Below are 22,685 nucleotides of genomic sequence, written 5' to 3'. Positions count from 1 at the left end.
CACTAAAGTTTCTCTACAGCAACAAAGCTTATAAACTCTTCCTTTATACTCTCATGTAATGACTCAGGTTGTAAGGCCTGTTTTAAGGTATATTTTTAGACACAAAGTTGCCAAGCACAGGTTGAAGGATAAACTGTAAAATAACTACGATTACAGGCTTGGGTAGAGCTTCCTCACTTTCCTCATCACATTGTTGAGTCTGGTTTATAATATTTGTCGCGCGCTTGCCTTCTGTTTTCTCCACTCTTCCCATGAGTCACTGCAGCAGCATTTATACAGGCCGGTAAAGCAGAATTGCCAAAACACCATCCCAAACGAAAGAAGACTTAATTCAACCCGTGAAATGCTGTACAGCACAAGTAAACAGCAGCCAAGACCCTTTCTGGACTATCTCCATAGCAACAGTGTGTCTGAGGGAAAGAAAAAATTATATTATCTGATTTCCTTTACTGCTCTCCCGCGGACTTTTGATATGAGTTTTGGCCTTCTGGGCATTACTCAAACTGTCTGTGTGTGTGTGTGTGTGTGTGTGTGTGTGTGTGTGTGTGTGTGTGTGTGTGTGTGTGTGTGTGTGCGTGCGTGCGTGCGCGCATGTGTGTGCGTGCGTGTGTGCCTGTTGTACATGTGTTCATTGTCAGTATTAATCACAAGATAACATGTCTGTTCATTCTCGTTTGTGTATGACATGTGAGGAGACATGGGCTTGTGTGTTTGCATAGAGAACTGTGTGTGTGTGTGTGTGTGTGTGTGTGTGTGTGGAATTAGACTTGGACTAACCCAGTAAAACTGACATCCCTTCTATGGTGTAGTTTGTCCCAGAGGCCCAAGGCAAAGCAGTGTTTCCAGCACGCCTCCTCCTCTTCATCCTCCCTCTTTCTCCATCCCTCTCTCCTCCTTCATCTGTCTTCCTCTGTTACTCCTGGTGGAGCAGTGAGCGATGTGACCTCTTGTCTCTGAAGGACAGGGATTTGGAGAAGAGCTTAGACAACCTCTCCGATGCGCTTCCCACCTATTGCCTTGAAGGCCCCAACTAGGAAGAAAAACTTACCAGCAAGCACAAATAAAATGAAATAGGCTTTGTTGCTCGTATAAACACAAGCATAGATAGCTGCTTACCCTTCCTTATTTATTATTAGAAGCTTGAGGCTCAAACACCCTTTCTGCCAGAAATCTGCACACATCACAGAGGCGTGAAAACTCACATATGCCTGCACACTCACACACCAGACTGTCTGTCATAAACACTCACATTTAAATGGTGAACGCTGACTTGTTGTTCCAGAAACAAATAAAACCCTACATTAACATAACACATGCACAAAAGCAGGCTTAAACTCTTTCTGTGTCTTTCTGCGGCTCTTAACTCTCACAGAAGAGTATGCGTCACTTTTGCACACACAGATACAGCTCCTATCAAATTCATCACTCATGAGCCATCAGTCTCTAATCACAGCGTCTCATTGAAAGAAAGCTCTCTGGAGAGGAACTAATCAGGACAAAAACCCCGAAACAAACTAAAGGAGAATTGCATAAAGATGTCACTATCTTACAATCATAGCCATGCATCCCTGATCTTTATTATAGTCATAAGAATATCATCTAACCTTTTCCAAACCATCTGTTTCCTATCTAACAACCTGTAAAGAAATCACAAATCCACAATGCGGAGACTTTCTTGAGTCCCTATCATTGGTGAAACGCCAATACCTCATTTCTGGAGCAGTCAGAGTGCTGATGGAGTAGAGAACAAAGAGGCTACTGGGTGGGCTTTCAGAAGAAAAGACTCACACAGTGTTTACTAATTTGTCAAAGCAATAGCACACTGGTTGAAGATGGATGGAGGGATTGATATGACAACTCTCTGACTAGCCCCCCGGGTGGCTCAACCGGGCCTCGAGGCAGCGCTGAGGAATGAGAGAGTACACAGCTATGAGTGAACTCATAATTGCAAGTCGAGCGAATGAAATCACACGTACAAACAAGATAAATGTGTCAAGTGTGCATTTATATCCAACCTGGGATGGTTTTAAGAAAACCAACATTATCATCATCACTTTTATCACAATAAAAAAACAAGAAACACTGCTGTATAACCGGTAGAATAGACTGGCTTAGTTTGAGGCTCATAACTTGAGCACTACATGTTGAGGGAGTGTTTTGTAGAGCAATTCATAGAGCCTGATTCTTATTCTTATTGTACAAGGAAGCTTAATCAAGCATGCAGTCTTTGACCTGCTGTTTAACCTTATCTAAAGGCCTTTATTAGAATTCCTTCATGAATGCGCCTCTCTGATTTAGACTAAATGAGAGTGAGAGGATGTATTTCCCAACTGGCATTCAGTTTTATTCACCTTTTCAATTCTCCTCCGCTGTATATACCTCTTTTAGATGCACTATTTCACTTTTTCTCAAATTTGTCACAACTGAGTTAGTCTCTATAATGCATGCGCCTATGCACCCATTTTTGCAAAAAAGAAAGTTCACAAGTTTTGTGTTCAGTTAACACAAAACTTCAGATCACTCTATTTCAAAAGTTTAGCTTGAGAAAATAAAAGAAATCACAGGTCAGCAAGAGCTGCAGTTTCTGTCCTAATTGGTCCAAAAAAACTCAACAGACTAATTAACTCCAACTAACAAACAATTGATCTGGACATCATCAGTACGGATGGCGCAGCATCTCAACAACTCAACGCAATTAATTTGACATCCGACTACAACTTTTAAAAATGTAAACACCACAGCTTCATGTGAAAACACAGAGGGTGCACAGATCAGTTCATTTCACAATGGCATACAGTCGGATAAAGCAGGCTTACAAAATGTACTCCAAAATCCATCCAAACTGTATCAATTTGAGCGAATCTGACAGCAGGAATATACTTTTTCAGGGCATGACTCACTATATCATCATCGGATTCTGCACCATAACAATTTTGTGTCACAGCATTCATCATCTTCATCATCCTTGACATCATCTTCCATGCGGCAGCATTTGGCCCTATGCGACGCTGCCGTCATCATTGTCATCCTCAGAGTTCTTATCACATCCACTTTGGAATTGTTGGTCTCAGCATCACTGACGGCAGTGAATAACGGACATAATGTGCTTTACAGAAACTAATACAATATCTACTGGATTGCAAACGCTCTCCCATTCACTCTCTGTGAGAGCCGCGTGTGAGCCTGACAGGAGGATGAGTGAGACATAGAGAGGAAGTTATGTTTATAACAACCCCAGCGCTGCGGCTCGTCATATACAGTCACATTTCCCCTCAGTGTATTGACGTACCTACAACATAGTTTGCCTTGTATGGGCTAACCATAGCTGTTGCATCACAATTCATCTTCTGACTCACTTTGGCTTTTTTTCCTTGTTCTGCTCAGTGTTCTGTTTGCTTTACCTTCACCCTCTCTCACTCACCGACCCTCCCGCTCTCTGTTTGTTTTTTAATCTGCTATTTGTTTCTGTCCGTCTCGGCATCTATTTTCGGCTCTGTCTTTTTCTCTTCGTCTGTCTTTTTTCTGTTTCCATCCATTTTGTTTTTCACATTTCATGCGTCGTGACCTTGGTGACTTTGGAGACCAGATGCTACAAGGGTAACACGCTTCTTTCTGTCTGTGTTCTCCCCTCCTCATTCACATTCAAACGACAGGCAGCAGAACCTCACTCTGTCTTACAAGGAACACTGATTCTGTAATTTCCCACTTGATCTTTTTAATGTCCCTCCTTACTCTCCCACTCCTCCACTACACACCTCCTGCTGTCCTCCTGGGAGCTTCTGGGGAGCTTCTACAAAATGGCTACTGAACCTGAGACCCTCCCCACACTCAAACAAGCACCAATTTACGTTCCCAAGCAAGACTTCCTTCACTGATCCAGAGCACAACATCCCCGAAATGATTTACATTTGAAATGCAGAAGAAAAAGAAGGAAACAGAGAAGCTCGGCTCCTCGGCTTCTCTTTTGTTTCTTTACCATCCTGAAGATCACAGAGAGACTGGCTAAGTCTGCTTTGTTGCTATCGAGCTGAGAGGCAGTTGACCCGCAATGAGATCTGAGCCAAAATAAAATGTGTATTGTATCCTTTACTACAATAAATTATATAGATAAGAATATACATTTGTAAAATGTGTCAAACTTGCAAAATATTAGATTTGACATAGGTGATGTTCATTTTACTGTAAACGTTGGAAGAAAATTGTTTCTTTTATTTTCTTGGTGATACCTGTATATCTGCAGTTTGAGATCAACTCTGGCCTCACTAAGCATGATTTGAATGGATGTAATGTGCATATTTACCGTATGTATAATATAAAACATGGAAGTTCTGTGTCCGTGCGTGTGTTTGTGTTTGTTTCAGTGGTGGTGGGAAGACAGCTCCTGCTCATTTTGAGTATCCATTCATAATGTTTACTTCAAGAGTAAACAAATGCCTCTCCTTTAATTCCTGCCTGAGATGATGAGCAGCATTTAGTGTTCTGGCGAGATAATCAAGTGACTAATTATAGATCGTCTAATTTTTGCCAAAGGGGGCATTTGTTTGATGCGCTGGCAGGGAGAAATCCTATTTTGCCGGCTGATTTTTCCACGGAGGTTAAAGAGGAGATGGTTAGAAAAAATAAACACATTTACAGAAAATAAGAGACGGAGACATTTGCATACAACATTTTTTGTTTGTAGACAATTGATGTTAGAAATTGTTGAGACAGAAAATGGAATTGTATTGACAAAAGAGATATCGGAGTCCCAGCTGCTTGTGTAGCCATTAGTGATCATATTGTCTGTGTTGTGCGTGTGGGTGTGTGTGTGTGCGTGTGTGTTTTGAACTGATTGGGGAATGTGTTAGCTTGTGTAGGAGTGTATTGTGTGTGTTAGTGGGACAACATGTGTTATCTCTCTTTCACTGTCTGTCTCTGCTTACGTACGTACGTACGTGTGTGTGTGTGTGTGTGTGTGTGTGTGCGTGTGTATGTGTGTAAGATTGCTTGTGGTTTATGCATGTCAAATGTCTCCTGTGAGTCTGTTTGTGTGCGCACAAGAATCAGTGGTCTTGTAATCTGTCTCTCGCTGGCTTTTGTGTGTTTTTGTCTGGAGCGTGTCTAGGAGTATCACAGTTATCAGATGCTACTGTATGTGTATGTCTGGGTTGTTTTGCACTCACCTGTCTTTGTAAGCAAGAGGTGATGGTTTAATCGTTTAGAAATATTCATCATTGATAATTTTGGAGCTTTGTTCGCATAGTTTTTTAGGAGCCAGTCTGCCAGTGAAGCAGTGGGAGCAGAGAGGGATAGACTCTATAGTATGTTTGGGTGGCTGTTGGACTCCTGCCAGGGCGGTGAATGACTCCAGTGCACTGTGGAGCTCAAGCTGAGGAAAGCAACAAAACAATATTACTCTTTCATGAAGCAAAAATCAAATAAACTTGATAGACTCAAAAAATGAAGTCTCAAAGGGATTAGCAACAATGGCTGAGGAACACACTGCTGTGAGTGCAAAGTACCATAGCTTTTGTTTGTGCTCTGTACTTTCACCTCACTTGACATGGTATGATTGGATATGACTGAAACCTAAAGGTGTAAAACTGTGGCAGAAGGCTTTTAGGGAAGATTTTCAATGCATTGATCCTTTTCCTACCGACAAATAATGGAGAACAAGTGTAATGAATTAACAACCCCTTAGCAGACCTGAGTTTCAATTTAATTGACAGTGGAGAGGAGTGTGTATCATTGTGTGTTTTGTAAGTGTGTGTATGTAAATGAGAGGGAAAAAAGCAGTTTGTGTGTGTAGGCTAGACAAACATAATCCTTGTTGACTTGCAGGCCTTCCATTTGCTTTGGTTATGTCTCATCAGCAGGAACATTAAGCCACTTTTAAGCTCTTTGACGTCTCTTTTTTTTCATCCTGTAAAATTAACATTATCAAACCCTGAAAAAGAAATCCCACAACTTTTGGTTTTCTTGTTTATCTACATTTTGAGCTGACAGTGCTTCATGGATGAGTTGTATTTTTTCCCTCTTTTTTTATGGATTAAAAGGATTAAGAAACAGCAAGAGAAGAAAGAGGGTGGAGTGGGAGAAGGAGGGGAAGTGAGAGAGACGGACCACACAGAGAAATGAAGGAATTAGAGTGAAAGATAGCCGGTGGTGTGCAGAGTCTGTTGTGTTCCCATCTGAGTGCAGGTATGACACAAACACTAAGCAGCTGAGCGGGCATTGTTTTTTATGACATGATCCTGGCAGTGTTGAGGAGGATGAGAGGGGCTCCAGTTGGTACATAGTGGTGGATAATTACAATTCACCATTCCCAATCTAAATCCCATTGTCACAAATGAGCAAAGACTGATAACTCACAATTAGTCACGGAGCAAGGCATCAATCGACATATACGCCATGGTATCATCACCCTTCTCTCTCCCTTTCATCATTTTCCTTTTAACTAAACCACTTCACATGATTGCGATGGCTGAGTTAGGTCTGTCAGCAACATCACCACTCGGAGGCACTCACATACATTTTGGCAAAATGAGTTAGATTGCCTTTCTGTAACTTTAATTTCCCTGTGTGTGTGTGTGTGTGTGTGTGTGTGTGTGTGTGCGTGCTTGTGTGATGTGAATGGGGATAGCAGCGAGCCCATAGCAAAGCAGCAAATGAGTGCAACTTCCAAAAAGCAATAAGAAACCGTAATCTCCTTAGCCATCAATTACTGCTGTTCCTCCACATATATAAACACAGCTTCTGGCTGTATTTAGATTCCCAGTGTGACAACCACATTCCACCATAGCCTGGTCCACTGTAACCTTCTTTATTGTTGAATCGAGCTAATGTGGGACACCAGGACAGTGCCAGCTTTTTGTTTGCTATTTGTGGACTTGTGTTCCTCAAACTTTGTCTTGTCTTTCTGTGTAATATGTGCTATTGCATTTCCACGTTGGGGATGATTTAAATAATGTTTTGATGCAGTACGTGTGATTGTGTGTGTGTGTGTGTGTGTGTGTGTGTGTGTGTGTGTGTGTGTGTGTGTGTGTGTGTGTGTGTGTGTGTGTGTGTCCCTCTGTCCTTGCTCTCGCATTCTATTGTGACAGAACAGGTGCAGATGAATATGAAACAGGTCGGCAGAGCTTTTAGGGTCTGGCTCTTTGTATGCATGCTCATGTCTGAAGAATCGCATGAGAGCAAACTGTCTTCACATCTCCACCCTGAGCACCTTCTTTTGAGTGTCTGTAGCACCAATGTCAAATTAGTTTCACACAGAGCACACACACACGTATGCTCTAAACAAACAGACAAGGTCATGTGAGATGCAGAGCAGGTTTGATGCCCTTTAAATCTTTACAAACGAAAATAGACTCTAAGAGGCACTCAGACAAAATACCTCCTGGTAGATTTTTTCTAAAATGTAATCACCCCCATGATTTTTTACACACACTCACCAATCTCACACCCTTTCCTGACCTCACCCTAGAGTGAGACATTCCCCACACTAACCCAGAAATGGACATTCTCAACTTTCTCTCATCCCTTTGAAAATAATACATTAATTAATGGCTAGGTGGATAGATAGATGGATAGATAAATAGATAGAATCATGTTGAGTGACTCTCTCTTTACAGTAACACACCCCTGTCTGGTGACGTGCCTCTTTCCCTTCTCCTGATCTGCAATTCTCTCTCTCTCTCTCTCTCTCTCTCTCTCTCTCTCTCTCTCTCTCTCTCTCTCTCTCTCTCTCTCTCTCTCTCTTCCCCCTCTTTCGCTTTGTCATACTGTCATAGAATACGGAGGGAAGATGGGAAGCTGTTAACGACCCAGTGTGCTGCTGCGTTTTGTCCTTCATTAATCCCTCCTTTCGTCAAATTTGAGTCATACTGGATCGATAATCCCGCCAGGGCATACCGTTGATAGCATCCGTCCGACACGTATCGACGCCGAGCCGGATAAAAGAACGAGAGGAGGGTTGGAGACGCGGGGATCCGGCGAGTCCGTCCTCTGCGCTCTGTACGCACAAGCAAAGGAGATCTTGTTCAACTGCGCACCGAGAAGCGCAAGATGCGCACCGGAGATCGCCGTTATACCGCACCACCTCTGACAGACCCAATCAGTAGGATATCGGTCCGGTAGCCTGTCGGTGCTTAACCACGCGCGTGGCAGGACGGTTTGGATTTAAACGCCAACAAGTGGAATTGGTCAATGTGCTCTTTCACCAGGACTCTGATCTTCGCTGACATGTGGATTTGATTAGTTCTGATTAATGTGAGGAGAGAAGCTCTGTTAATGTCCCACTCAGCGGCACATGGTGCGCGGGCGCAGATTGGAAGCTAAACACCGCTCCTTCACGGCGCGTCGCGGCGGGGCTGGAGCGCAGAGGAACCGGGGACGCTGATGAATACGGAGCCGGGATTTTTTTTTTTTAGGTCACCTGCTGAACTCTTCGCAGCACAAACCAAAGTAAGTTGTTACCAGGGAAGGTCCTATTTTGCAGAATAGTTTGCGTGCTATACACTTAATCGATGCGCCTACTTTATGGTGTTTTCAATAGCATGGTATATTTGTGAACATAGTTTATGTTATCAGTGTCACTGGAAGTTTATCATTGACCTTGTCAGACATGAAGGTATTCTGAGTGCAATGGAATGACTGGATTTCTTTATCACACAGGAATTTCTTCTGATTCTTCTCGCTCGGTGCATCAGAGGACACACACCCAGACTGAACAGACGCGGGGTCAGTAGCTATAACCTTCTTCGTGTCTTTTCATCCTCCAACCGGCCGACGGAGCCGGTGAGCACGCGGGGCGCCATGCTGAGACAGATCCTCTTCAACTCCACCGACGCCCCAGACTTCGACCTGGTGCTCATGGCCGAGTCCACGCACGCGTCCTCCTCCCTGAACGCCTCCCACGGCGGTTCGGTGAGCGTCGCGGCTCTGCTGAGACCAACCACGGGGCGAGGGGGAGGAGGACTGCGTGAGGGCGTGCTCCACAAACCGGACCTGATCACCTACATAGTCATGTGCCTACTGCTCTTCCTGTTGGTGCTGCTGATTGTGTTCTTCATCAACTGCCAGCTCCGGAACTCTTTCTTCGCCTCCATGCCATATGACAGGTCACTGCGAGAGGCCCGGACCTACAAGTAAGACCCCCACCATGGCAAATCTCTGTGACTGGGTCTTTAGTGAGACTCCTGTGGGGGTCGAAAGACTGACTGGTTACCCCTGAACTGCTGCTGCACGTACTGGACTCATGAAGTTGTTGCCTTTTATAATTTGTCTTGGACACATTGGAAGGCCTAAATAAAGCCTGATTAGTCAGGGCTTTATAGAGCAAATGTTGCCTACATTTTCCACTTCAAGGCTCACAGCACTATCCCAAAAGGATATGACTCTTTGGACCATGGGGTTCATTTGGGCAGATGCAGGTGGAAAAATAACAGTAGACTATAAATTCTAGTCAAATTAGGGACTCATAGAGCCTATTTTGTGATGAGTAATGAATAAAATGTGAAACAATCCACCAAACCCTGCAACCAACTCGTGGTCCAGAGACCATTGCACTTTGGAAATAAAGGATGTACTCCTTTACACTATACTCCCAAGTTTGTGTTGATTCATCTGCTTACAAATGTGACCTATAGCACCTGCAATTGGAATCTAAATTCATAATATTTCTCACTGGCCCAGACAAGATTAATCTTTCTTTCCCATGGAAACGTGACCTACAGTAACAGAAAGAGGATACAGTGAGTTGTATATAAAACATTTTGTATGACTGTATAACTGTCTTGTCTCGTGAAATGAAACAATCAACACACAAGTCCACCCCTTTGTCTATGTAAAATGCTGATTCAATTATAGACTGTTTCTATATCCTCACATAAATATATTCAAATGTACTTTGAGTGGCAGTCTCTTCATCCACATGTTTATTAATGGAAATGCTGAAGATGAGGCTGCAGCTGCTGATGTGAAGGAACTGTTAAACATTTAATATATCCATAGAGGTGTTCTTATGAGTGCCATAGGGCTGCTAGCCTTACTGTGCACTTTCACTTTTCATTAATCTCTCCCCCACAATTCACAGTGCCAACACACCAGAGAATGAAGACCCGAGGCTGAAGTTTATGATGAGACCTTTGCGATAGACTAAACTGTTGTCGGTTTAAGTGCCACCATTGATGTGCAAATCCTCTCCAATCTTGTTGTTGGAAACATCTCCCAAGATAGCTAGATGAAGCAATCTTTGTAATCCTGTGCTGGGCCAAGCTTTGTGTACGTCTAACTGGTAAGAGACACGTTGCATTTCAAATGTTGGACATATAAACACAGTACTTATTGTTGTCTGTGGTGCGTATTCAAAATATTCTTTCTGAATCGGAGAAACATTGCAAGCGAGGGACATGAGACTGCCCGGAGTGTTGAATTCTTAATCATCGACCAACAACTGTTTTGGAAGACATTTTGCTTAGAATTAAATGGATTTAGTCAGAATGCCTTCTTGATTAAATCAGTTGCCTTGTTTATTCTAATCGTCTTTCCCCACAAGTCTAACCGCCACTCAGTGCAAATCACATCTTTGAATACAAAGAAATCATTTTAGAGAACAAAAGCATCACAATGTGTATATTCATACATGCTGTATTAATACCTCCAGTGAGATTCCATCCAGGGCCGGCCAAGTTGGATCATTTGTTTGGACAGTGTGGTTACAGTGTCAAAGTGACCACGTCACACAGGTTGAAACATCACATTTACATTTTATAAAAACCTGCTGGAAATCAAAACCCAAAAAAAGCAGTACCAATTTTATAATGTGGTAAGGTTACAACACAAAGAGTTACAATGGCTTTAACCACATGCAATAAGTGATTAGAATAAGATGGAACAAAAGTAGTCTTCAAACTGCACTCTGAGTCTCCCTTGAAGTGATTTAGTGCTGAACTACAAACAATATATAGTTTGCAGTATCACTATTCAGATAAACTGGCCTTTGCTGGCTCCTGCTGGTGTGTTATACTACTACACTGCTCGTTTGATTCATGACTGGGCCATCGTTTTTTTTTCTTTGACGATTTTCGATTCTAGATTATGACACAATTATGACACAGTACATTGTGACACGCAGAATCAGCTTTAAAGGGAAGCTACGCCGATTTAAAAAATGGTCAAGACAGTTAAAATATGTCAGTAAACAGCTAATAATAACAGCCCAAATCTAGAATGTTAAAACTCAAATTAATGATGTCATCAGGTATTAAGTATGGAACTGTATAAGTATGGAATATATATATATATATATATATATATATATATATATATATATATATATATATATATATATATTACAGATGACACTGAGAACACTACAATCGACTTCAAAACATAAACACATACAGTAAGACATTTAGTAAGTCATACATACATACATACAGACATACATACATACATACATACATACATACATACATACATACATACATGCAAATTTTGTAGTTATCTATTTTGAATGTCTCAGCAGATGGGTTTTCAGTTTGCATCGTAAGATATGTAGAGTTTTTTCTGTCCTGATGTCAACGAGGAGTTCGTTCCACCATTGAGCCATGACAGCAAGCAGTGAGAGTCGTCCTCCTCACACCGGGATCCCTGCTCGTTAACGCCTTCCCGGGCCGCAGCTCAATGCAGCCTCGGCAGGACTGTCAGCTAAATCCTCTCAGGTGTCGCTCTGCACGGCGTAGGCTCCTCCCCCAACCGGCTGTGACCGGACTGTCAGAAGAACAGGAAGACTACTCTCTTGCTGAAGACGCAGTCGCTTCCCCTGTCCCCGAAAGGGTTAAAAAGTTAACTAAACTTGCAGCAGTCATGGAAACTAATTTAGGAGACGCAGTCGGGCCAAGTCATCCGTAATACCGACCCACTGCTCGCGTCACAGTCGCCGAAACAACTCGTGGAAGTGGGAAGAGTGTTTTTCTTTTTTTCTTTCCGCGGAGACTTTACCTACTGTAGCATAGCTAAAGCTAACAGCTAGCTTACTTACTGCCGCTTATTTTCGGGACTGATAATTGTTTCACCATTGTTTAAATCTCCGGGTTGTGTTCCACGTGGATAAAGTCACTGGTAGAACCAATCCTCTATTTGTATGATATACACTCAACAGATTGTTTTTGTACTTTACGTGCCGACGACGTGTGGCTGTGCTTTGAATTTCCCTCCCTCAGTGATCCAGACTGGCGGCTTAGCGAGGGGCTCGGTCCGTTGGCTTTCTACCAAATCATTAGCAGCTCTGAGCTAATTGTGGCTGAGGGTACTAGCTTAGGCCCAAGGGGAATTAACGGGTGGCTTCTTCGCAAAGTTAAGAAACACCGTGGGTGGAAGTTTTTTTTTTTTTTAAATTTTTTTTTTTTTTTTTTACATTTGAGTGAAGTGAGATTACCGCCAATTCAAGGAAACGGATTAAGTATAAATATGGATCCACACACGGGGAGCTCTGCCTCAGCTGCTGGTCCAAAGAAGGACAAGAAATCAAAGAAGAACTACGAGGATGGAGAAGGGAAAAAGAAATTTGTGAGTATCCCACAGGTTCAACTTGTTGCACCTTCCATTATCTGTTTTAGGTACGTGAGCTCAAACAAGTGTCCCCCTCTTACTTTACATATGGTCTTATTTGCTCCCTCCAATGTTTCAAGTGGAGCTACAAAGCAAGCAACTGTCACCGTACCTGTTATTACTTTCACCCCGTAAAAGTGTGCACCAGCTGTCTATATAGCCTGAAGTGCCGAGGATGCATGATTTAGGTTAAAGTAAGTGACAACACATGAGGAAGTAGCTGCCCTCCAACTTGTAACGGGAATGTTGCAATAACTCAACGACTCACTTGTAGTTTGTTTTGTTTTACATTTGAAAAATTCAGATATCCATTCGTACAATCATATGTATATATATAGATGAGAATACTGCATATCTTATAAACACTATAAAAGACGAAAACATTTAAATAGTTATGTCAAACGATTCAAATGATCTAACTTTTAATGGAAAGGTGGGGCATTTGCACATTGCATTTTCTCCAGGTGACTAAACTATGATGACATCATATGGGTCTCCGTCTACTTTGCTGCGCCAGCATGTGTGATTCACTCTGGTGTCTTGATGGGAGCAGAGCAGTAAGAGTCACCAGTAGTTGTGCCTGACATCAGCCAGCGCACGCTGTTGTGAAACATGAGCCCTTGGTCATGTCTAGCAACAGGGGAAAACAGATATTGTACCCACTGACAAATGGTAACCGTAGTGGATGCGCGGAGGACACGTCTGGTCACTGAGTAAACAATTAACACCCACTCAAAAGCCCCTTGTTTAAAATACAAGGTGTTTTATGTCCCATTGATGGGTAAACAGATTCTCACGACACATTTATATTGACATACAGTAGACTTTTCAGGATTTCATGCGAAGCAGTATTTGTAGGGTGTTGTGCAGTTAATCGTCTTGATCACAGGCATGGTATTGATTACAAGACCCAGTCAGTGTAGTTGAGAAAAGCTGTACTGTAAATGTATGCTCTTGTGCCTTTTGAAAACAGAGACAGAAATTGATGACAATAAAGATAACATTTGATGAATGACATATTATTACAGTAGCGCTATTGCACACACAGGTTTAGGTAGGACTATAAGTTAATATGAGTCACAGACAGAAATCAATTATGCAACGTGTCCTGAGATAACGATGCATGTGTGGGTCTTTTTGAGTGTCATTCTGCCTGATAGTGTGAGTGCGTATCTAATCCCCCCAGAAGAGCTTTGTCCTTGACTTCAGTCCACCTTTAACTTTGACATTTTAAAGCCATTCTGGCAGATTTTTATACAACACCAGGGTCGGAGTTCAGAAAAAGGTTAAGCAGTGTAGAATTATTTACGGTCTGTACTCAATCTACACTTTTCTGTGACATTCAGTGATCTATGAGATCATGACTCTCACTGCTCTTGCGGCTTCTCAGACATACCAGTGATAATAACATGATGAGATATGTACCACTGAATGACGTGTGTATTGTCTCTATGCCAGCTTGGTATTTGGCATATCAACCCCAAATCATCCGTGTATGAGTGTCTCTTCGTTGTGCTGTCTGAGACAGAATGAAGCAGCGTGGGTAGGTTATCCAGTTTTTGCCATCATCTCTTTTTTTAGACACTGTCCCAGATGTCTCCAAAATGGGATTGTTGAATTACAAAATGTTTTAAATATTTGTTATTGAAATAATGTTACTATGATAAACTAGGTTTGGCCTTAAGACAAATTCTTGCAGCATGACACATTTTTGACGAACAGACAATGTTGGACTTTTGTATTAAATCATCAATAAGTATCTATATATTCTGCCCAATCACCATTCACTGTATATTACATGTTGCATAACCCCAAAATCACCTCCTCTAATGTTTACTGCAGCTTAACGCCACAACAACATAAACTGTATTGGTGTAATGTGTCCCTGTAGTATGTTAACATTCCTGTATGCCTGAGCATGTTCGTGTTTCAGTTCACATACTGGGCGTTTTTTGTTTTTTGACATAACTTAACCTTCACAGGAATGCTTAGCAGGATTTGCTGTGCTGACATGTAGCTCTGAAACTGAGTGTCTGAGTTTGACCCATATATATATATATATATATATATATATATATATATATATATATATATATATATATATATATATATATATATATATATATACTTTGACGCCAAAAGCAGGCCATTTTTGCTGTTTATTTCTCCCTGTAGCACTATCTGTGTTCTTCAGGCCCAAAGAGAAAGGATCAGCATCCTTAGATGTTGTTAACATAAACAGGCTGGCTCAGCCCAGCAGGCAGGTGCAGTGTGGATTAGCCAGGGATCACTGCCCTGGACAGATGTTTTGGATACAAGGTCAAATGTAGATCACAGATTGTCTCTCTGGGACAGCTTGTTATATTTGGCAGGTTATCTGTGTTATAGGTGAGAGGTTGGCTGAAAACTGGATGTTTATTTCCTGGCATTGATGAGGGAAATTAGTTAACAAGGACACCAATAATTAATATTTCGAGGGAGTTGTATAACTTGAGCATGTTCTTCTGGGCTTCTGTGACATTTCATTGAGAGCTTTATAATTATTTACTTGTTATTGGCATTTCATATTGTCATTTCATTCAAGCTGTGTCAGAGGACGCTTGCGTTACATACAATTGTTTTGCGTTTGGAAAGAATATTGCCCATTCTGACAATTGAAACATAATTATCTTTACAATTTTTTATTTAACTGTTTCAAACTGTGTCTAAGCAGCACATGTTTTTCTCTTCAGTTAAATATTAACAGAGTTAGAAAATATGCTTGCTTGCTCAAGCATGCAACCTACCTCAACTAACAAGTTGGATTACTTCTGTCCTGTTACCAAATGATGGAGGTGGTTTGATCTGACTTTCCCATGACAGTAATCAGGACATTGTAAATCTGGACTAACAATAGGAAAATATATGGAAATAAAACATTTGTAAAAAATGGTAATTGCGTTGTAGCACCCTGCATTTCACACACGTTTCACAGTTTGTGTCGTGATAAATAATATATCACAATATATGTTTTATTTTTGTTCCCACCTTTTTACTGAAGTAATACATATGTGTTTCAACCTCAGGCAAGAACCATACTATAGTTAAACATTATCAGTCACGACAAGGGCAACCAAAAACAACATTAAATTATGGGGCAGTTGTTTTTCTCACTTGTATGCAGTGTTGTATTTTGGGATGCTGCTCAAGTTGTTACCAATGGTCACAAATTTTAAGTGTTGAAGGCAAGTTAACATGTTGGTGTATATCATGATTTATAGCAAAGATGAGTGCACCTTCCTTCAAGCATGAAAACTTGTGCCTGCATGTGCAGCAGTGCACTTACTTCCTGGGGGAATCACCTCAGCAAATGCTTAATATAAAGTACGACTACAAATTAAGCCAGTCAGGTCACGACTCTTTAGTTACAGAGACTGACTCAAGTCAAGTGGGGTAGTTAAAAATTTGCTTTGTTGTGCAGTGGGTTTCTTTTGGCCTCTTGTTATGTATGTCTGTTCTAGTCCCCCAACGCACGCGCGCGCACACACACACACACACACACACACACACACACACACACACACACACACACACACACACACACACACACACACACACACACACACACACACACACACACACACACACACACACACACACACACACACACATACGGTTTCCTGTACTCTAGATCTTGAGGGAAGAAGAGCATACTGTGAGCTGAAGAATGGGATGACTGGGTGCCAGCGTGAAACTGGAGTGGTTAATGGAGTGCTTGTGGCAGAGGCCTCTTGCCTCAGAGTGAACAGGGAATACTTTAGAGAGCCAGGTTGAGCAAGGGAAAGCAAGTGAGCCATCAGAGAGCAGGGACTGTGGGAGTCGGAGAGAGGAGAAGAGTAGGTGACAGAAAGGAAAAAGTCAGTGGAAAAGAAGCTAAAAAACAGAAATTCAAGTAAGAAGACTAAGGAAGGTATAAAGTACAGGCAACGATAAAAATAAGTTACAGGTCATAAATGGAAAATTTGTAATCTGACATGGATGAGTTTACTGTTCAACGTAGTGGTCTCAGTTAATTCAGTCCTGTTTGTACATTACCGATCAAAAAGAAAAAGCTGAAGACTGAGGTTGGTTTGATCTGAAGCCCGTTCTTACTGGATATAAGGGCTGAGTTCTGTAATGCACGCGCTGGTGCACACGAAGGAATGCAGTCACCACACCACAGAAATACTATACTTATGTGGAGTCTCACCTTTTCCTGTTCCTTCTTCTTCTTCAAAATTGACTTCTTGAGCCTTTTGTCTTCGGATTACAATACTTCAAGTGCCCGATGACTGTATTTTTAAGACCTCTCATAGATGGATAGTCACTACATCCATTTAATGATGGTGGTCCTAGCATGTCGCTTTAAACAACAAAGTCTCCATACTTCCAGTGAGTAATCCGTCCACCACTACAAACACAAGAAGGGAATTTCCTAGTAAAAAGACTGACAAAATACCCACCTTGATGGAATTACTCAGATAGGTAAAGAGTCACATTAACGTTGCTGAATGTTTTAATTAATTTGTATGGGGATTGTGAATTTGGTCCCTCCTTTCTTATGTCGATCTGACACTATGGTGCTGATGTCTTGTGGCAACTGTGATAAAGGGCTGGGACAAAGAACCCCCTTTTTTTAATACATACAAACAATGTCAGGTATTTTGTTCTGCTAAAAAGAGACATTCCCACATTTTGTGGTATTTCTTTTTGTTTTTATCACCGAACATTGTTTGATGGAAATTACAGGGAAATTTTATAATGTTCTGTATATCTTAATCGCAATGTAAAGTTTAGGACAGAGATGAAAGTCCAAAATGATCATCAATTGCAGGCCTAGTACAACTCCATATTTTGGGATAGAAGACCTTATCCATATAACCCATTCAGACTAAATAACAACTGTCTAAAGGAGCAGCCATGCAGTTACTTTTCTGTTTCATGTCACCTTGACCAATTCTGAGGAGGCAGAGTTGGTGTTGTTTTCTACTGTGACTTAAGCAGTATTCCGTATACTTAAGAGGGAAGTGTTTTTTTCAGCGACTGCTGCTGTCCTTCTGTCACTTAATCAGCTAACTGATCAGACATGTTCTTTTAGGCTGCTGTGCTAAGTTAAGTCATACAGTGGCAAAGCATGACATTGGAATTGACATTAATGGCACATGATTGTTGAACAACTAAAGAGAAGAGTTGGATCAGTTGACGGCTAACTTATACTTTGTATAAAACAATCAGTGTCACAACTCTCCCTTGTCCTTTTCAGATTGTAGAGCTATGTGTTTTTGTTTTACTATTGTGTTGTTTGGGCACAAAAATCATGTCTTGCAGTCAGTGTATGCCTGCTTAGTAGTGTGTCATATTCCGCCATGTCTGTGTTTAGTGTTGTATAGGGAAGCTGTTTCTGTTTCTTTGCGTGCCATTCTTTGTCATGCTTATTTCCCCTTGGGCCGACTCAAAAAATATCAACTTTCAAGTCATGCCTGCATGCATATGTAACCTGGAGCTATTGCACAGTCAGTTTCACTTGCTCAGATGTTTGTCTCAGGCCTTCACAAGGTATAGAGTCCTATCAGTTAGGATGCATAAACAGGCTAGTCCAGACAGTGGTCTGTCTTTTGTTTTGTTTACTCTTGTATCTTTTACTCAAAATAAACTGCCGCCTCTTTGCACCTTATCGCAGAGTTTGATTAATGCAGCTCTCCCTTTTTCAGCAGGGGTTGTCTGTTCTTCAGTGGAGAGAGATGAAGATACGGAGCAACATATTTGTTTTGTGCTTAAACTACTCAGACCTCCTGAGGGTGTTCGCCTATTGTTCGCACACTGTTCAATCCAAGTTCTCTTTCTTACTTTTTCTAGTTGCATTTGTATACATGCGTGCAAACACATACACTCACAGGACAATATGTCAGCACTTCCACCCTAATTTCTAAAATTCTGTGGGTTGTAACAGGAAGTTGTGCAAAAATAGCAAACAGTATGCTTTCTTATGCGTCCTCATTATTGCTTACCCTTATCTCTTTCCTTCCCTGCGTTTTATCCATTGTGGAAGATGGTGCCAGGGGTCTACTAAATATGTTTGCATACAACCCGCTCTCAAATCTTTTGGAGGTCTGGATGCTTTAGAGGCCTGGATGATGGTAAAACGGAGAGCAGATTCTTTATCACAGGAGTCTAGGTGACCAGGGTTAAACATTCCAGTCTGGAGATACATAACTCAGCAGAAACAATGGCCTGATACACCAACGATAACACGTTTACTCTGTTTTAACTCTTTGAGCACTACATATTAAAATTGACTCACTTCTATTGTAATGGGGTAGTGGCATACATCTCAGATGGAGGAGGTTGTAGTGTCGTGACCTCGGCCCTGAGTGGAACTTTCACTTTCACGGATTTTGTTGGTCAACAAAATGTCTAGTTCATTATTATATAGTAATAGTAGTATATTGTATTTATTATTGGTACCTTCAATCCAATAAAGCATATTGTATTGAATGTAACTTCTTGGCTAAAGGACTTAGTTTTGCATAATAATAACACTAATAATACTTTAATTTTATATAGTGCTTTTTAAAATGCTCAAAGATGCTTTACATAGGACAGAGACAAACAGAAAAAATAGAAAGACAATGGAGCTAACAAAACAATCAGAAAAATTTTGATAAAAAAGAAAACGATAGAAGATAATACTATTAATAATAAAAAGTTACAACCAATGTATCACAATTTGATAGATGAAGTTAAGACATTCAGTTACACTGAAAATTGTCTCCTCTACCACAATTTGTCTGGTGCCCTTTTAGTCATAAAGGGATAATCTCATACAGACTGTAATTTTGTCTTTCTCTGTGAGTGAGCTAGTTGGGGACGGGCAGCGTTGTGAAGGGAGTTTCCCAGTTTGTGCACTAGTAATCTCTGCCACTAGGAAGCAGAGATGTGGATAGACCTCTAGACTGATCCTCACAGATATGAATGCTCTTGACTGTGTTACCTATATTGTATATTGGGGCTTTGTTAGGATTACAGTGTCAATCCTCCTCTGCGACTCTCCCCAGTCTACCCCTGACAGATTACAGCTAATCTCAGACTGCTCTGAGTATCCCAAGACCATGACTGAAACAGCCTCGGCCTTTGTGCTGCTTTCACAACTAAGCGTCTGGAGGACAGCAGTTTATTTCTATATGGAGGAAGACGTTAAGACATTCAAGGCTGAAGAAGAAATTAAACTGCTGGACATTAGTGCACAAACAGCTGTGTCATGACGAGGAGTGTAGGAAACTAAGTTTAACTGGAAATTTGTCATTACGTCACATTAAAATCACTTAGTGAGCTAATGTATAGCAGAGACTCCATATTCCTGTAACGAGTAGATGGGACCGTCTCAGACCACAGGCAATAGCAATAATGTAAAACGTGGATGAATCCCTAGTAAGCCGTAGCAATATGTAAAGTTCTCGCCCTCAACAGAACACAGCTGTTTACTCGTGTACATCTTTAAAACCTACTGACAACATCGAATGGTAGATGTCCAAATTATATTCAAAACAAGTGTAGAAAACTAAACAAACTAACAAAGACTCGATAACATTTGGTTATTGAGATCCATTTTGTGTCTCCATGGTTCCTGCTTGAACATTTGCCTAATCAAATCCAAGAAAGTAAACTGTACAGATGAAGCCACAGGTTTTCGTTTAACTTGAATCTATGAAATAGAATAAGTTATTTTTAACTTATACGTTACAGCAAATGTAATGTAGGTACATACAGTTATTGTTATTACCTCCCTTTCGGTTAACAAAGGGTCTATGCTTTTGGATACTGCCTTTTTATATAATCTTTTTTTTTTTTTTTAAATCAGCCATTCTCACAAGTCTGCAATTTATGATGTTCAGCCTCTGTCTGAGTTCATGTTGAAGCGGTACACACCAAATCGACATGCCAAAAGCCATAAAGTCAGACAGAGAACCTTCCTGTACTCTCCCTCCTTCGCTAATTAAGAAGGGAGAGTGTACTAATTACTTGCATTGTTCTTATGTCTGTCTTAAATTATAAGTATGTAATGAGCTAGTCGTTGTGAGGCCTCTTAGCAGGAACAAACCCTGCCTCTGTTTATTCAGAAGGTTGTAGTCATCCGTAGGAGCAGTGACGCAAGCACATCAACCAAGTCTCTGTGTTCTGTTACAGTGGACGGAGTATGTGACGGTACGAGGGAGGTAGTGAGTGTGTGTGTGTGTGTGTGTTGGAGACACTTGGCAGTTCCTGTAGTAATATGGAGATGTGTATACAGTATGGAAACGTATGTGGGTGAGGGATGCCCCTGCAAAGTGCACTGATGGATGCTCCACTGTGCTTGTGAGCAGACGATTTCTGTAGGTGGAAGGGCTGCAATCTGTTGTGTGGCAGACTCATCAATGTATATAATAAGATGTCAATGGCAGCTGAGTAGCTTCACTCTTTTCCTATCTTACCTTTCACAATGAACACATTTCATGACTGCTCGTTCTCATCTTGGCTGTGCTTTTCGGCCATAGGCCTTCAATAAGTGCTGTGTGTCAAGAGGCGGCTGTAGCTCAATGGGACGATGAGTGGTCGTCCCATTACCGCAAGGTAGCTGGTTCAATCCCCAGCCCCCCCACGGTTCACATGTCGAAGTGTCTCTGAGCACGACACCCAACCCTTGCTACTCCCCGGTTGCCTCACAGGGCAACCCACTGCTTCTTGATCAAAGATGGGTCAAATGCAGAGAAGGATTTGTTTAAGTGCATGTTTTTTTTCTGTTTCATTTGCATAGTCCACATCATGGACTGGGGGAACAAGTGTCACATGGTACCCGACCCACTGAGCTGCTTGACTGTATGACGCAATAAAACGAGGAAACTCTGCAGTTGAACAGTGGGGCCTGAAACGTCCTCCGTAAAAAAGGCGTTGCTACTAAATCCACCACCAGGTCTACTTCTTAAGTCATAGAGTATAAAAAAAAATACATAAAGCAAAAATATAAAAATGTGAATGCTTCTCAAAATATGTTTCAACAACTCAATCGTTCCTTCTGAGTTCAGCCAGCTAGTTTTCTGGTAGACAGAAGTCACAGTGCCCCACTGACCAATCACAGTGCATGTTAATGGTCATGCGGCCCCTGTGGCCAATCACACGTCTAGGGTCTCGAGAAGGCTCGACCATGTATTTTACCCAGGCTACTTTTCCATAGAGGAAGGCAGGTGTAATGTGATTGGATAGAAAATGCTGTTAAACAAGTCCCAAGAAGCCACACAGAAGGCCTGAAGGAGCAGAGGAACAGATGAAGGCAGCTGTGCAATGAGAGAATTAGCTAATGAGGACAAATAAGTATAATACATGTAAAGTATTTGTGAAAAACAATTACATTTTAAAAAAGCTATAATTTTTAATCATAAAAAAGAAGAAGAAAAATAATATATATATATATATATATATATGTATGTATGTATATATGTGTGTATATATATGTATATGTATGTATGTATGTATGTATATGTATGTATGTATGTATGTATGTATGTATGTATGTATGTATGTATATATATATATATATATATATATATATATATATATATATATATATATATATATATATATATATATATATATATATATATATATATATATATATTATAAAAAAAAATAGTTATACCTTTGTGATTCTGTTTAGGATTCAGAGTAGGCCTAGAAGGCCACTGGTATAATATGTTATAAGCAGCAGTGTTACGTTAAGGTGAAGAAATGTGAGGGCGTAGCTGATTTTGATTAGGATTTGACCTGTTTGGATATTCAAATCTAAGAACACACAATGGTACAATGATTAACTCTGTCTTTTGTTCAAATAGGAGCTTTGTTTTAAATTAATGTTTTAAAATCCCATGTTCTCCTGCGGGCTTACTAGCTATATTTCTTTTTTATAGCCAAAACCTTAGACCGTATCTCCTCCCTTTGCTTTGCCCTTAAAGCTTTGTTTTAAATTAATGTTTTAAAATTACATGTTCTTATTCCATTACTTTTCCTGATGTTTTAGGTGTTTTCCATGGTGGTGTTTCAGTGTC

At 40.9% G+C, this 22,685-nt stretch overlaps 2 protein-coding genes across 3 annotated transcripts in view; both read left to right on the top strand.

Annotated features, from left to right (window-relative positions):
- Positions 1-7,784: 7,784 nt before the first annotated feature.
- LOC137796129 (uncharacterized) lies at positions 7,785-9,858 on the top strand. Its single transcript, XM_068593834.1, has 2 exons — positions 7,785-8,442; positions 8,653-9,858. Exons 1-2 carry the CDS (start codon positions 8,377-8,379, stop codon positions 9,127-9,129), a joined length of 543 nt encoding a protein of 180 aa, XP_068449935.1. The 5' UTR covers positions 7,785-8,376; the 3' UTR covers positions 9,130-9,858.
- A 1,734-nt stretch (positions 9,859-11,592) lies between these two features.
- Positions 11,593-22,685, top strand: part of LOC137792096 (protein diaphanous homolog 1) — a 36,317-nt gene continuing 25,224 nt past the window's right edge. For both annotated transcript variants that reach the window (XM_068587563.1, XM_068587554.1), the window contains exon 1: positions 11,593-12,549. In XM_068587563.1, the coding sequence (XP_068443664.1) occupies positions 12,451-12,549 (99 nt within the window). In that variant the 5' untranslated portion in view covers positions 11,593-12,450. The remainder of the gene's footprint in view (positions 12,550-22,685) is intronic.

This window comes from Clinocottus analis, unplaced genomic scaffold (genome assembly GCF_023055335.1).
Source record: "Clinocottus analis isolate CAN_PGR_092001 unplaced genomic scaffold, fCliAna1.0.p SCAF_10, whole genome shotgun sequence".
NCBI classification, from domain to species: Eukaryota; Metazoa; Chordata; class Actinopteri; order Perciformes; family Cottidae; genus Clinocottus; species Clinocottus analis.
This window is presented reverse-complemented; position numbering and strand designations above follow the sequence as displayed.